This window comes from Oryza brachyantha, chromosome 1, assembly GCF_000231095.2.
Source record: "Oryza brachyantha chromosome 1, ObraRS2, whole genome shotgun sequence".
Taxonomy (NCBI): Eukaryota; Viridiplantae; Streptophyta; class Magnoliopsida; order Poales; family Poaceae; genus Oryza; species Oryza brachyantha.
This window is the reverse complement of record NC_023163.2, coordinates 15,607,351-15,623,996: the sequence shown is the minus strand read 5'-3', so window position 1 is coordinate 15,623,996 and position 16,646 is coordinate 15,607,351. Positions and strand designations below refer to the sequence as shown.

Genomic DNA, 16,646 nt, shown 5'->3' with positions numbered 1-16,646 from the left:
ATGTCAGGCTGACCATATTTTTGTGGATCATGTTTTAAGAGAATGAACATTCTGTATAGTATCATATGATGCAACATTTTTTTTTCTGAAGATTAATGTAACATGTAACTGGCTCAGCTATTATTTTTTGTACCTGATGTTATTTCTCGATCACATGTATTAGCGCTTCTTTTGGTTTCTTTTGTCGTTGCGCTTCTACACTCTTTTATGTATTTGATTTTTGTTTATTATTCCGTGTCGTGTTATGGTAGCTTTGGTGGTGAAAAGGTTAGTGATGGTACCGAGGAAGACAGTTGATAGACATCGCTGCTTATTTGATCCTGGTGAAACCATTTGATCTGCAGCTTGCTTGTATCTGGAGCTCAGCATTGCAAACTGGTGAGGCAGTATGCCAGTGTGCTAAATGCTGGATGCCAGGTGAGCAAACCAAACCGCCAACAAATGATGCAGCTCTTGCAAACACACATGTAACGGGACATCTCTCTGAAACTTCCAGAATTCTTGGACTCCAGTGATCGTCTTCAACAACTTATATATGCTATTTCTATACAATGACAAGTTTTATATATCAAGGACAAACTTTTTCATTGGAGGAACGCTGCAAAGGTATCCAGAGATTCTTGCTGTGCCATGGTCTCTCTCAAAGGGACTCAGTAATCATCGAAGTAACAGGGCAAGGGCTCCTCTTTTCTGGACTTGCGCCTGCTGAGCAGCGACTTGAGAAACTTCTTGCCCTTCTTTGGAGTGTGCTCGCCTTCCTTGGAGTCATCGCACCTGTCAGCGTGTGACCTCACTGACGCCAGTTTCTTGTGCTCTGAGGTGGTCTGCATCTTCATCAACGACAGATGAACGTATTTCAGGTTTACGGACACGATATTCCAGTTCCTGGAAGACTATTCACAAGGCCGAGTGATTTACCTGAACCCTGACACTTGATGTCTTCAGCAAGGATGGCCTTTTGGGAAGAGATCCAGACCTTTTAAGTGGAGATGTCGCAGGAAGCGGCGATTCTGACCTCTTGTCCGCTGCAGAAACGAACATGTGAAGTGGAACATTAGCAAATCTGATCATATGAAGCCGCCATTTTGCGATCATCTCAAGATTTTTCTTCGAATTTTGCGAGAATTGGGCTGATTCCTGTGAAAATCCCACGATTGTTTTTTTGGAAAGGCAGAGCTCTCTTTCTGATGGTGCGCTGTTGTTGATAGCTTTACGGCTTTACCTCGTTTGGTGGGCATTGTATTATCAGGAGGTGGCGTCGAACGTGGGCGCTGTGCTGGTGACGACGAGCGCGCACGTTGCGAAGGTGCACGGGCAATCGACCGAAGCTTGCTGCAGATCGATGATTTTCAGACTGACAACTAAGCTTCAAACGGACAAAAGAAATAGAAAAAAGTCAAGCTGCTGCACATTGCAAACTCACCTGAATGATGGTTGCTTCTCTTTGGCTTTTGCTTGGGATGCTGCTGCTGCTGCTGCGGCGGCGGCAAAACATTGCAGGTCGAAAGGAGGTCAAGATAACCAGTACATGTTCATCATGGATTGAAGAGTTGCTGAGCACCCTTACCGCTGAAGACTTGTTGCATCTGTGCAGCTCTGCTCTTGGCCTTTCTCATCTCGCTGAAGTTGGGCACAGCATGAGGCATTGAACCATCTCCTGCTGCAATGGACAACGAGATTTAAAATTACTCACACAAGTTAATGCTTGCTCACTCCCTGTCATCACAATTTGCTGACACAGAGAAAGGACAGAAGACAAGTTCAAGATTATCCATATATTAGTTACCTGGTAAGATGTACCTCTTGTGATACTTGGGAGCAGTGATCACCAATGATTGCTGTGAAAGGCCTTCCTTGTCCATGCATGCTTGGCTCGCTTGGGCTCTCTTCAGGTTATTATTACCGACTTTGTTACTTCAGAACTATAGAACGTAGTAACTGAATTCAGGTAGGCGTGATGAATTCTGAACTATGGTACCTGCTGGATGCAGGAGGCCCGTAGATTTGTGTCCTCAACCTCATCGAACCTTTGATCAAGAAGGGTCGAAACCTTGAAGGATATGGATCCCAGGTGATCAACGGTGTTGACAAGAGCCTTCACGGAATACTCCTTCAGGTTGCTCATCACCCTGGAGATATATGTGACAACGTGTACTTTAAAACTAATCAATCTAGCAACAGCTGCAACTGTGCTTCATGATCTAGTGCAGAAAAATGAAAGAAAGAAAGAAAGAATCGGTATGCCACATACTCCTGTTTGTCTTCTTCCTGGGTATAGGCTAGTTCGAAATACTCTGCTGCAGAGTACAGCTGCGACTTCAGCATCTTGAGATCCTGATAAGAAGATCGCAACATGTGCTGATTACCGGAGAAACACTTGAATCTCATCAAACTATGCAGTATTTTCTTTTAGTTGCCTATGTCAACGAGAAAAAGGGAGAAAATAATATACCGCCTACAAAAGAAACAGCCAAGTAATATCTGATGCTTTTTCCCTTGATGGGCTCAACATCAAATTCGATTTGATACTACATCTGTCATCGTGGCATTGAGTCTTGCTTCGATTAAGCATGACCATATGCAGAATTGCAGACAAAGAACATGCAGGGGGGAAACAAAAGGAAAGAACAGAATATCTGTCGTCTGAAGTTCTGGGACTGACCTTGATGGTATCAGAGAAGATGAGTGTCTCCTGCATCTGCACCTCCTCCAGAGTGCTGCTGCTCATCCCGGAAATGCCAACACCTCCTCTCCGGAAAGAACCCACTGCCTCCACCATCCTAGTATATCCAACTAAACCTCTCTCCTGCTTTTGTCTCTCCCAGTTCCTCTTTGATCAGAGAGATGAATGCAAGTACTACACAACAGCAGAAAGAATATCCCTGTGATGGTGGTGGTGAAGAAGAGGGGATGCAATTATGGGGAGGAGTTCAACGAGCTCCGAGGAGGAAGAAGACCATAGGGGAGGAGGAGGCAGGCATGTCATGAGCATGACAAGGTAGTATTTAACTAGTAATAGGAGTAGTTATGGTGCTGGCCTGGCAATGGCAGCATCAGCAGCCAACAGCTATATATAATAATGCCATGCAAACCAAGCAAAGGAGACCAGTGACAACTACTGCTCTCTCTACTTACTACTACTGGATGCTCACTGGTGGATTCATGACACAACTGCTGGAGTAGCAGTTAGCTAGGTGGACCTCTGTACTTAGCTAGTTTCACTATTGTTATGTCTGCATGTTCCCCCATTTGCCATGCTGCTAATCAATTCCCTTTGTACGATTATAGTATCATCAGCTCATTCAGAGCCTGATCCCTACCTCTACAGCAAGGAATAGCCAAAACAAATATTCGGAGGGACAGGCCCAGAACTGAAGTGAAGTTGGTAGGGCTAAGGCATAAACTGATTTAATTACAACAGTGCTCAGTTGGTTAAGCAGTCAAGATGATTGATGGGTAGTACTGCAGATGGTTTGGCTTATACTACTGCATGGAGCTAATCAAAAGTTCCAAAAAGGAGCAGCTGAGTGAGATTTGATTGGGATGCAGGACACCTCTTTGCTTTATTTGCTTCTTTTTCTTTCTAATCTTGTGCATGGTCATGATGTCTGTCCCCATGCATATGGGGCCCTCCTCATGAGTCATCACACTGACTGCAGGGTTAATCTTAATCACAAGAGCTCAAAGATGTCTCCTCAACAATTTCAGAAATTATTTTATCAGTTAAGTAGGCCTACCCTGGCAAACTTACCATCTATTCACAAATACTTGCATGTGTTGACTTTAATAGATATAATTTTGACCTGTAATTTGTAAGCAACACAAAAAACAAAATAGCTCTTAATAATGGAGAATATTGGCCAAGTACTTCTAGTTACGAATGTATAATCTTAAGAATTATTGTTAGTTAAAGTATGATCAGTCAAAAGTCAAAATTGGCTTGTATTAATACTTCCTCAGATTCACTTATGTACCCATAAGATCCAGCAAAAGTGCTCACCCGTACAACTGTATGAGAACCCCCTGGGAGCAATTACGCATGGAATTAAGAAATGCCTCAAGCATGTCTGGGACATCCTTGGCTTTAACTCTTGATTAAGCAAAGCCAAAAGTGCTTGTCTCCTCTACTCCTTGTACCGTCTCTCCCATGAACAGAAGTGACCTTTTTTTCTCTCTCTCATGACACTATACTCTTGTGCCATGCCATTGCATCTTATCGTCTTCTTCCCTACTATGGCTTGCTTTTACCCATTCTTTCTCGTCCTTCTCTTTTATCTAGGACGAATGTTCGGTTTTTACAGAAAAAAATTAAATGATATATTTATAAATACAAAATAATTTATAAATAAAATGTTTATATTATTATATAGTGTTCTTATTGATCTAAAAGTTAAAGCTGAAAAATAAACTACGGTGAAAGACCCTGTAAAATCTATTTTAAATTTAAAGGTAAAAAAATTAAATTTTAGTCAATAAACATCAACAGAAGCAAAAAAAAAAAAAGGGTGTGTCTATCTTTGACATGCTGGCTAGATACATAGCTTGATCGTGTTCTGGGAGGCTAGCTGGGAGCTTGATGCATGTGGCTGTGAAATGGGTTGATTCTGAACGAGAGAAATTATTGGCGCTCATCGCGGCGGATCACGAGGTGTCGTTGTGTGCTGGAATGGATAATATACCAGTGGTGGTGTCTCGTTCTGCGACTTTGTTCGCTGGGATTTCGTCAAACGCCTAGTAATTAAGGACCTAATTAAGCTGATGGCTGCGTCTGCGTTTGTAGTCGCTCACATCACACGACGTCTAGGTAAGGCAACTACCGCGTGCCAAGATTTGACGATAAACTATTCCATGCGGCGTGTTTCTCCTCGTGATCGATCCCCTGTCGAGACAGCAAATTATGCTTGCTTTGGCTGTACAATGTTGCTTCTGCTGCTGCTTCTGCTTCTTCTTCTTCTTCTTCTTCTTCGGGATTTACTATATGACACATTTAATTGACAGAGAATTTGGTAAAATATTATAAATTATTGACATTTCATTTATTCCATGATTTGTGCGCTACAATGATGTCTTGTTTTGGCTTTGCAACTGGATCATAGGGAATACTTCAGTGGTCAGGAAAGCCACTTACATGTGGGCCCACATGAGAGTAATTTTCGGACTTCAGTGCCCTTCAAGTACTGCAGAGGATCTACCTCGGTCTCTCTGTCAGGCAAAGTTAAGTTTTGGGTCACAGGGTACATATAGCCAACTACTAGCTCCAATTTACCTATAATCAATCTAATAATCAATTCATACAATAGTTATTTACAAAACATCATGGTCCCACATGTCATGCATACGTTTTGTCTTGGAACCTATATGCAGCTAGTTACAAATTAGTAGCACACTTCTCTTCTCTCTCCTTTTATCTCTTTAAAATATACTTACAGCTGACTTATAGTCTGCTACTGTACCTGCTCTGCAGTTAAGCGGACGGCTGTTTTGCAGGTTTATATTCCCCAAGTTGTTTTGAGGATGATAAGAAAATTAACTCTAAATGCAAATGACCAAGTTGTCCCCATTTTTGTTTGAGCTGTCATTTCAACCTTTGGGAAATTGGCACAAAATTACTACCATGCACCACGGAAGGAGTACTGCCATGCAGTAACCCACGCAAAAAACGTAACGGTGTATTAAAATTTAATTAATTAATTATTATTTATGGTTCTTTATTTAATATTATTTTTAGATTTATATTTGATTATACGTCTTATTCAAATTATCATGCTTAAAAGAATTTTTCTTGAAAAAACAAATCATAATAAAATAATTCATAATTATATAATTTTTTTAAATAAGACAAGTGGTAAAAAGTGAACGTAAAAGTTAATCGCACCAAATAATAATTATATAATTTTTTTAAATAAAACGAGTAATCAGAAATGAACATAAAAGTTAATCGTGCCAAATAAAATTACGGGGGTAGTGTATTTTATTGAAGCTGTCTAATTCGTCAACAAAACACCTGCAACGTGGTTGTTAGAATAACTAACCTGCCTCGCACAATCCATTCGAAGAGGATCTTTCGATTAGCGAAACCACTCCATAATGTACATAAAAATACATGCGTGCATACTACCTACTTTCCAAATATAAGCAGGTATATTATTTAACGAAGATTAGGACTGAGAATAAAACACTACGTTCTCTCTTAGTAAGTGATGAATCAATAGGAATGAGAGGTAGGAATAAAATGACAAGAATTTGAATATGAAATTATTGATAGGATAAATAGTTTACATTTATTTCATAATGTAAGATATTTGATTTTTTTGGTTGCAACGTTTGATCATTCGTCTTATTTAAAAATTTAGTATAAATATAAAAAATGATAAGTCATACTTAAAGTTCTTTTGATAATAAAATAAGTCCCAAGCAAAATAAATGATATTTTTATAATTTTTTGAATAAGACAAATGATCAAACGTTACCAGCAAAAAAGTCCAGCATCTTACATTACGAAACGAAGGGAGTATTAAGTAGTGCTATAAATTGTTATATTGTGGTATAAGATTTACATTCTACAAATTTTATATTTTGGAAATGAGCGTGAACATACTTATCGACTAACATTTTTTTTTTGCCAAACAAACTACAAACACATAGGATATATACACGTAATACTCATCTCTAGAAATGTGCACACACGTACCCCACGTGACCACGTCTATAGCACATTCAAATACTAGATCAACATAACACCACAATAGCTTTGTCACTTGCACAGAAATAATTAGTCATAGTCTCATAGATACGATCAAATGTGTAAAATCTACGGCTTATACAATTCACCACAAGTAACCTGACCAGCCAAGTTACACTCACACACGTAAATTTATCGATGCACTATCACGCATGTACACGTATCACAGTTGTTCGGCAAAATATTCTAATCCCTCAAGGTGATGTCCACTCGTCTATTGCATACTACCCAAATGGTTATTAAAAAATTTGAAAAAAATGTAAAGATAGATTAATATAAGATATATCACTACACAAACATGCAAGTTTAAATATGACTTCTACAATTCATAACAAAACAAATTTAACTCTAAATAGTATATGTTGAATTGCAAGCCAATCTCGGTTTGTCGTAAATAAATCTGCTAAAATTTGATACAGTTTATAGAGAAATATAGCAATATTTTCACTACAAAATAAACATAGTACTAAAATATGTTTATAGGTTTAATAAGACTAATTTATTGACATAGATATTATTATTTTTTCTATAAACTTAATCAAATTTAAAAAGTTTTGAATATGATAAATCCAAATGACGTGTAATATAGACAGAAGATAGTATAAAACTGCAAAATCGTAGAAATATACCGGAAGCAATAAACAATTCATGAGTAGGATTTTAATATCTATAAATATAACTACAATGAGAAACACCAACAAAATTAACTTAAATTTAAAAATTCAAATTACAGTCGTTATCGTGGTGCGCCAACAAGCACTGGATTGGTTCGCACCTAGGCCGTGTTCGGCAGTAAGTACCCGCACAGAAAACATGGTAATAAATTAGTATACGGTTAATTAATTATTAATTATAAAAATTAAAACATGGATTAATATGATTTTTAATATAACTTTTAACATGAAATTTTCACAAAAAACACATGATTTAGCAATTCGAAAGACGTGCGAAGCGAGAAAAAAAAGAGGGAATCTCACCGAACAAACGCGGCCATAGTGGTGTTAATTGTTTGGGCCTTGTGTAAGTGAGGCCATGCTAGCGGAAAGCTAAAGCCCACAAACCAAGCCGGACACGTTCACATACGTACGCGCGCAAATCTCATGTCGTGCATCGTCATCGGTCGGGTCTGGTCACGTACGTGTCCGATGATAACGACGCATGTAGCTCACGTACGTACGCTACGCGCGCGGCTCGATGTTACGTGCTATAATATATCTTTTATTATTTACTAGAAAATTGCATGTGACTTCTACACTGGATTAAGTTAATTTTAATTATATAAACTAAAATATTTTTAAAAAAGTTAAAATAAAAAAATATGCGTTGAGTCGGTAATAGTAAAGTCTGGTCAACATACAATTGATTTGGGAAACATATGTTATATCAGAAAGTTTATAATTGAGTAAATTAAATTGTGCTCAACATTATAGACAAATTAAATAAGATTTGTAATCTTTCGACAGCGAAGTAAGATATCCACAAAGTTCTATGAGTTCTACTCTCTTTGAATTTTTTTTATTTTATGCAATATTCAATTTTAAACGGTGCAAAGTGACGGCTAGTAAGAATTTTTAATTTCTAACTTTTTCAAATTTTATTATAGTGACCGTGGTGAGTAGCTATGGTGGTGTCGGGTTGGGACTGACATCTGATTCAGTTGAAATATCTAGTTGTTTTCTTTTAAAAGGTAGAAATGGGATATTAACGCAATTGTGATTATATTTTTTTGTTAATTTTAATTTTATTTGGCTTTTAAAAATATTAAGCTAAATTGCATTCTCAATTTACTAATTGTACATTTATGTTGGATATAAAAGGCCAAAAAGAAATAAATCAAAACAACACCGGTTTGTAAAAAATAAAAAAGGAATTAAACATGATGGTAGATTTGTATTGGATATAAAAGACAAAAAAAACTAAACAGTATTGTAGATTTGTGTTGCATATAAAATTCGAAAAAGAAACTAAACAGACCTCGCTAGGGAATGAACCTAGCATCTCTCGTTGTGTGAACAATTCCTTTTCCATTGTCAAGTGGTCCGCATACGAAAATGAGTTTTCACGGCGTAGGAAGATTTTCTTTAGTAGTACAGTACGATGAAAAAATAACTAGAAAAATTAATTTCTAAATTTAAGTTAAGTTTGAAAAATTTAAATTACAGATGGTCATTGTGGTAAGCAAACAAGGATTGGACGGCACTTAAGTGTAATTGTTTGGGCGGAAGCAGTTTTTTAGCATACAGGTAGAAGTTAAATTTAAACTTGCATGTTTATGGTGTGATATAACTTATATTTATTTATTTTATTAATTTCTTTTTATATTTTTAATGACTATATACATAGCATATAAGCATATGGGTGAAGCTAAAAACTATTTCCCTTGTTCGGGCCACTCTCTGAGCCTGACTGGTGACTAGCGGAAAACGAAAGCCGAACAAAAATCAATCCTGACACGATCACACGTACGCGCGTCTCTCGTATCGTATCGTACGTCGTCATCGATCAGGTCAGGTCACGTACGTGTCCGAGTGTAAACACGTCCCCGTCCGTGGATGCACGCACGCACGCATCGCTGCATGCATGCAGGCGTTCGTTACCGAGGCGGTACGTGATGGACGCCACGCGTGCGTGCGTTAATTAACGCTCGTGTTAGTTACTGCCTAGTCTGCATCTATCTGAAAGCGTTTCACCATGCATGCCTCCCCTCCATGCACGCACCGCACGCGCCGCCTTCCCTCCCTCCCTCCCTCTTGCGAAAATCAATCAATTGGAATGATGGGTGAAATGAATGAATCGATCCTCCACGCTCGGGAAGGGCCGGTTGGGATTGTGTGTATCGGTTTCGCGGCCCACCAGATCTCTTTTCCACCATTGCCGCTGCCGCTGCCGCTGCTCCCACTCACCGTGCACGGTGCACACGTCCTCCTGCTGCTCGCTAGCTCCGTCGTTGTTGGAACCGGATATAAATAGGGCGCACCCCCCACGCAATTTGATCGTTGCTCTTCTACGTCACGATGGACATCGCCGGGTGCTGCTACTACGCCGCCGTCCACGACTGGTTCCGCCCGCCGATCAGGTCAGTGCTTATTTCGCGACCTTTCGATAGATCTCTATAGTCACTCGTTTGGTTTTAATTGGGATCGCGCGAGATGATGATCGTGTCGTCGTCAATGTCACCAGGGAAGAGGATCAGGTGCCCGCTTACCTGCCGATCCCGGCGATGGCTGCCGTCGACGTCGACCACTACCTCTACCACCAGCAGCTTCAGGTTGAGTTTGGTGGTTCGTCGTCGTCGCTGGCGTTGCCTGCGCCTGCGACGGCCGGTGGCCGCCACGACGAAGAGCTGCTGCCGATGGTGCCCTTCAGCGACATCGACCTCGACGCGTTCGACGACGTCCTGCGCGACGCGGACGAGCTCCATGGCAGTCCCCCGGCCCAGCCGCAGAGCCTCCACGCGGCGGTCGCGCCGGCGGCTGGCGGTGATCATGGCGACCACTTCGGGACTCGGAGCGACGCGTCCCTTGACATGGAGCTCGACGCGACGAAGCAACGAGCTGGCCCCGCTCTCGTCGGCGGTGACCAGTCGCTGTCCGTGGTCGTGGTCGAGGGCTACGAGATGGGCGTGAGATACGCCGCCGAGCACAAGCTGGAAACGACACCACCCAAGAAGGAGACCCCTCTTCCTCTATCGCCGCCGCCGCGCGTCGTAAGCCGACGCAACGGAGCGGCGCCGGCGGTCGGGAAGACTCGGCTGGACCACATCGGGTTCGAGGACCTCAGGAGGTTCTTCTACATGCCCATCACCAGGGCGGCGAGGGAGATGAACGTGGGGCTGACCGTGCTCAAGAAGCGCTGCCGCGAGCTCGGCGTCGCGCGGTGGCCGCACCGGAAGATGAAGAGCCTCAGGTCCCTCATCCTCAACGTGCAGGAGATGGGGAGCAAGGGCATGTCCATCGACGCCATGCGGCGGGAGCTGGCGGCGCTGGAGACCTGCTGCGCGATGATGGAGGAGAACCCGGCGGTGGAGCTGACGGAGCGGACCAAGAAGCTAAGGCAGGCGTGCTTCAAGGAGAACTACAAGAGGAGGAGGGAGGCCGCCGTCGACGTGCTCCACCACTGCTTCAGCTTCGCCGCCGGCCACCGTAACGGAGAAGATGATTTCTTCGGCTACTGATCAATCGGCGATCATTGATTAAACAGCAGCTGCATGAATGCATTCATGCATGATCAGGGATGCATATATACGTGTTAGTATTTCCATCTAATGAAAGAAATCTATGTTTGGATTTCCATCTGCTGGGTTAATTAAGTTGAACACTTATGTTCATATTGTATGTGTGATTATCTATCTTAATAGAGCACTCGCTTCTGCTATGTAGGGTTAACTGTGCTTATAACCTTAAACTATAGGGCCTTTCTACCGTCCCAGAGAAATAGGTACCAAAAGTTTTAATATAAAATTCTGGTATCTTAATTGGTATACATTACTATTAAAAATATACAAACTCGAGATACTCTTTTAAGAAAAAAAAAAAACTCTTCGCTATAATATCGGTGAACCCTTGTTTGTTGGGAAATAAAAAGACGATGGCATGTATATACCTTGTTAAAAAATTCCTCATCTTTTGTCGTTTACTGTTAGATAAAGATATGATCTATGCGGTGACTGTGGTCTGATGTTTAATGACGAATCTCTTGTTAAATTCTATAGGTCAAAGATTTTGTATTCTAATACATGCAAAAAGGAGTTGAATTTGAATCCTCAAAATAAATTGAATTTTAAATTTTAATATTAGAATTGCCGGCTTGAAGCTTAGCCTACTGATCCACAGGTGACCAATCGAGATAATCGTGCTGCAAGAGAAATATACTCTCCGTCCCAAAAGACATACATCTACAAATGAATTTAAATAACTGAAGAAGTTAATTTTAGTGATGGAGTACCGGCAAACAGGTTGCTCTTTTCCAGCGCCTTCTAGGTCATCTCAAAATCTACGATAAGTACCGGCTGCAAGCTCTTGCACACTAGTTAAAGCCGTTTGTGCTAAAATCAAGTATATGCAAAACAACATATTAATATTCTTTTAAAAAATGTAGGTAAAAAAATTATATGTGTTCTCAACAATCTAAAAGCAAAGACTAAAGAATGAACTATAATTAAAAAATCTTAAGCTTATGTATTAAATTTAAATTTCAAACTATTAACATAAATATAAGTATAAGATAAAAGAGGGAGCTAACGATTATCCCATCCATATCCATCTCGCTGCGTCTCTCGAGTAAACGGATCAAACTACAGTGTAATAAATCACATCACACCTGGGTAAATGTGAGTCTTTAGATTCGAATCTGACAATCCCTTGCAAAGTTGAAACATCACGCCCAGGTGAATCTGAGCCCTTAGATTTAGATCTGGCAGCCTTTGTACAGTTGCTACCACCACCCTACTATCGATTTACGGAATGAATCTTGGCTGCGTTCGGCTACCACAAGTTATTTCCGCGTGCGTGGTTTCCGAACGGTTAAATGGTTTTCCGCGTGCGTGGTTTCCGAACTGTTAAATGATATATATTTTACAAAAAATTTCTATAGAAAAATTATTTTAAAAAATCATATTAATCTATTTTATATTTTTTTTAAATAATTAATAATTAGTTAATTATGTACTAATCTATTACTATATTATTTTTCATATCAAAGATAAGTTAACTTATACCCTCTCAAAAACGCGGCCCTAGTGTACCAAACAAAAGTCGGACAAGAACCGAGCAGCTTCGAACTCTGTTGTCCAAAATCAGAACGAGATTGTGTGATCCTAGACTAGAGGCCTACAAGCGCGAATGATTCGCTCGTTCAAAGAATGTCATTTTCCAAAGTTCTGTCTACACGCAAGTGAACCCAAAAAAAACTCGATATTTTATGCTTATAAGCCAAAATTTAAATTTTTAAGATTTTAGAATTTTCTCTCGTGGACGTTTATTTTCTAGCATTGACTTTTATACGCTAAAAAAACATATACAATATGTTTATTCACAAATTATTTTTAATTTGCAAATATCAAATCACCGCCGAAACTTTCCAACAAGGGTGACGCAGCTCATGATATATCACCAATCAACTGTTGTGAATAGGGCATAGAGCCCAGAATCAGCGGATATTATTCAAAAACTCAGATGAGGCAAATTACAAAACCAAAACAAGTTGGAAGGCAACACCACACAGTTATTGGTGTTACAGCCCGCAATGTCTGTAATTCCTAATGTTCATTGATTTCTTCAGGCGCAGCTAGCTCTCTGTCACAAAGGCAAAGCGTATCCTATATCACCAAATATAAGAGCAAGTCAGGTCATGAATACACAAGCAATGCCTCATTTCAATGAGTTGCTTTTCTCCAGCTCAAAATAAAAACAGGAATCTATTATTGGCCATTATCAAGATGGACTGAAAATCAGAATCAAGCATGTTGTTACAAAGGAGATATTTTTTTGCTCGCTCCATTGCTGTGCTAACAAGAGTACACGCAATGGAGCAACAGCAAAAACTCAGTTCTAGAACTATCTGCGAATAAATGCACTTTGTCTAAACTCAGTGTCTTCACTTCACTGCAGCACAGCTCCTAGCCATGATCAGATGCGCTTTTTTAAACCTATAATAACCCAGAGTCAAAAGATAGAAACCCCATACTTCTTAATAAAGGTAAATCATAATGTAATTTTTAGACAATCTATTCTAATCTACAAGCATCTCAATTCTCTTAAAGCAAAACATCACCATTAGGCACAAAAGATGGGTTCAGTAATTTCTGGTTAACCAGACTGTAGGACACAGCAACCCATCAAATTTTAAAAAGAAAAAAAAAAGAAACAAACAATGGAAATGCAGTTGTTATGTGGGAATCCCCTTCGGGCGGCGCAAGCAGGAGACCGGCCGGCCTACATCTCCTGGCCGGCCTCAGCCTGCACGCGAGACAGGCAGCAGCTAACTGCCGCTTGTCTCCTCCATTAGCAAAATTAGTTAAAGTCCATATTAGTAAAGTGTGTTAGATTAATTAGGACTCTAAAGTTTGTTAGGATAAGGTTTGTTAGATTAATTAGGACCCTATCTCTTTGTAAGGCTATATATAGCCGGTTAGTTCATGGTTAATGCAAGCAGAAATTCGTTCAATCTACCTCTTCCAATCTACCTCTGTCGATTTCTCTGCTGTCCCCTACCCCGTAACAGCAGTTCACAAACAAATTCATGACAGAGTATAACAACAATAGTTCAACATGCTAAGACCATTCAAATCATTCCATATGGCTAAATCAAGATAAAAATTTGCCGTAAGATACCAAAAAAGAGATCCATGAATTCAAGATAGAAAGAGTATGAAAACCTCAAGGAGCATCAAAATTTTCATGAATTCCTCATTTACTAGAATGCCCAAAGGAAGTGTGAGTCTTCACTCACGAAAGCAAACTTTCAAACAGTGCCTTTCAACAAAATTTTGCCCAAAAAGCCCAACCAAAGACGTTTGCGCTTTCCAACAGAAGCTCAAGAAAAAAAAATCCAAGCATTGTAGAGAAATTTTTGACCAGCTTACTTAAGAACACCTTGGTGAGCTCTTACAGTACTAGTGGCAGCAAGACATCAACACGAAATGTTCCTAGATCTCAACTGAAAATTCCTTGCGTCTGGTCACACCAAAAGTGCAAAGGAAACAGCAAACAGAAGCACTAAGTTTGTCATAGACCTAGGCATCAGAAAATACAAAAAAAAACAAGGTCATCAAAAAATTGAATTAATACCCCTTCAGGTTGCATCTACATGTCATTTTGGACATCAATACCAGTGAAATTCTGAAAGTCAGGCTGAATGATTCACTAAAAAAACACAAGGTTTTGAAAGAATTGAACATTGAACAGAAATAGCAATTTATCTGTTTTCTAAATTTGCAGGAGCCACATTGGCATTCAGTCATTTGCGTTCTTTTTCACAGATTATTCCTCACCTTTTGCATGCATGCTTCCCAAACAGATAAACACTTTATTTTTGTAAAAAGTTTTAATATAAAAGTTGATCATCTCACATTTCTAAAGCAGATTTTTAACTTTGTAATAGTTAATTTCATGTTTATACCATGAAACAGCTATCACAAAAAACAAATAATCTTTTATCTTTCATCTTCATCTAACGAAAGAACACAGTCAAATATACTAACACGTGGCACTAACAACACATATCTCCATTTTTTTAGTTTGTTTTTAGAAGTAGTAGTTTTAAAACTTTTATGAAAAACAGGTATTTGGATTAGTTATAAGTAAATTATATTACCATATTTTATATTATTTTAAAAAATAACTAACATATATAAGAAAAGTAAATGGTCAAAGTTGTGTAACGGAGACCATATTAAAACCAAAGATAGAGGTATTACAGGGTAAATCAAACGAAGTTAACCAAGAAAAGAATCCAAAAGTTTCCGTGAATATTACCATAATGTGAAATTGACAAAATCGAAAAGTTTCTACTATATCAGTATTTTCAATGATGAGTAACCTGAACTTCTACACTTTATAAAGCTGGATGACATCCTTGTGTATAAACTATTGTACTGAAAACCCATACCTCATGTTAAGTTGTTAGTTGTTACTGATACGGAGTATATAAAATTATAGGTTACCAGCTCAGACCTTAAATGCATATGAAGATGTATGGTTTCACTGAGGAACCGAAGCACACGTCCACAAAACGAATTCTCACACACCAAGCAACAATCAACAATAGATCGGTTATGTTTGCAAATGCGACCAAACAGAAGAATAAACTGAAGGGGAAAGCCTTGGATGCGCTTGCCTTGGGAGAGCGAGCTCCAGCAGGAGGAGTCGGCGGCGATGCAGGACCTCAGCCGCGCCCCCGCCACCGCGCTGTGCAGGGGCGTCAGCGTCTCCAGCCCCGCGGACGCCGCTGCCGTCCTGCAGCAATCTCAAAAGTAAGCGCACGCCCACGAAACCAGTGTACCCCCCCCCCCATCCATTCGTCAACCTCTCGAGTCGCCTAGACACCTACCTGCGAAGGATACGGGCGGCTCGGGCGGGGGCAGGAGACGACGCGAGGGGCGCGGGGAGCGGCGAGCCGAGGACGCGACCGGCGAGGGGCGCCGGGCGGAGCACGGTCCTTGCGGCGGCGGCGGCGGCGCGGGCTAAGGATGCCATTGGAGACGAGCGGCGGCGGCGGCGGCGGCGGCGGCGGAGTGCGCGAGCGGGAGGGAGAGGAGGGTGGCGGCGGAGGAGCGAAGGGAGAGGGAGGAGGCGTCTCCTGAGACTGCGGGTGGGACCCACGCGAGCAGAGCAAAAAGGTAGGGCAACGAGTGGGATGGACGGTTGGATCTTCGCCTCACGGGATGAATCGGACGGCCACGCGAAAGACGTCAAAATTTCTGAAGGCGGTTTTGCTTAGAACATGTACAATAGCATGCTATAAGCTAGCTACAGACATATTTTAAGGAGATAAGATAGTAGGGAGAGAAAGAACGGGCTACTAATTTATAGTCAGCTGAAGCATGGACTCCAATACACAATGTATGTATAACATGTGAGACATGATAGTATATACTTTGTAGGTAGCTATTGTATAAGTTGATTATTAGATTGACTATAGATGAATTGGAGCTACTAGTTGGCTATACTATTAAACTTGCTCTTATACACCGGTGCAAAGATCCATGCTTAGGCTTGGTCTCCGGTGAGCGCCAACAACCTCTAATGCGTAGGGTTAGGACAATGGGGACATCTAGAACGCCCTGGCTCTGAAACGGAATTCGGGAGGAGAGAAACGACCTCTGTCCCCGTCCCTTAGGGTCCCCGACATCCCCAACAAACCACGCACAGAGAGAGAAAGATAACTCACTGACGTTGCCGCGTCA

The 16,646-nt window shown here is 40.7% G+C and overlaps 3 protein-coding genes across 7 annotated transcripts; 1 reads left to right on the top strand and 2 right to left on the bottom strand.

The window, feature by feature from the left end:
- Positions 1–324: 324 nt before the first annotated feature.
- On the bottom strand, positions 325–3,068 carry LOC102699740 (putative protein ABIL2). 4 transcript variants are annotated; one of them, XM_015837556.2, is made up of 9 exons: positions 2,663–3,068; positions 2,252–2,334; positions 1,979–2,129; positions 1,787–1,886; positions 1,568–1,660; positions 1,424–1,475; positions 1,223–1,332; positions 919–1,025; positions 325–824 (listed from the first exon to the last, which is right to left on the bottom strand). In XM_015837556.2, the coding sequence occupies exons 1-9, from the start codon at positions 2,777–2,779 to the stop codon at positions 651–653; spliced, it is 987 nt and encodes a 328-aa protein (XP_015693042.1). In that variant the 5' UTR covers positions 2,780–3,068; the 3' UTR covers positions 325–650. The 4 variants fall into 4 exon arrangements, with proteins under 4 accessions (XP_015693042.1, XP_015693026.1, XP_015693033.1 ...); XM_015837540.2 differs by having other exon boundaries at positions 325–830; positions 1,424–1,472; positions 2,663–3,066; XM_015837547.2 differs by having other exon boundaries at positions 325–830; positions 1,568–1,657; positions 2,663–3,066.
- Positions 3,069–9,756: 6,688 nt separating this feature from the next.
- Positions 9,757–10,916, top strand: LOC102699461. Its single transcript, XM_040524520.1, has 2 exons — positions 9,757–9,818; positions 9,923–10,916. Exons 1-2 carry the CDS (start codon positions 9,757–9,759, stop codon positions 10,914–10,916), a joined length of 1,056 nt encoding a protein of 351 aa, XP_040380454.1.
- A 1,901-nt stretch (positions 10,917–12,817) lies between these two features.
- On the bottom strand, positions 12,818–15,964 carry LOC107304678 (protein NONRESPONDING TO OXYLIPINS 2, mitochondrial-like). 2 transcript variants are annotated; one of them, XM_040529938.1, is made up of 3 exons: positions 15,791–15,964; positions 15,578–15,696; positions 12,818–13,388 (listed from the first exon to the last, which is right to left on the bottom strand). In XM_040529938.1, the coding sequence occupies exons 1-3, from the start codon at positions 15,934–15,936 to the stop codon at positions 13,369–13,371; spliced, it is 285 nt and encodes a 94-aa protein (XP_040385872.1). In that variant the 5' UTR covers positions 15,937–15,964; the 3' UTR covers positions 12,818–13,368. The 2 variants fall into 2 exon arrangements, with proteins under 2 accessions (XP_040385872.1, XP_040385871.1); XM_040529937.1 differs by having other exon boundaries at positions 12,818–13,058.
- Positions 15,965–16,646: the final 682 nt, after the last annotated feature.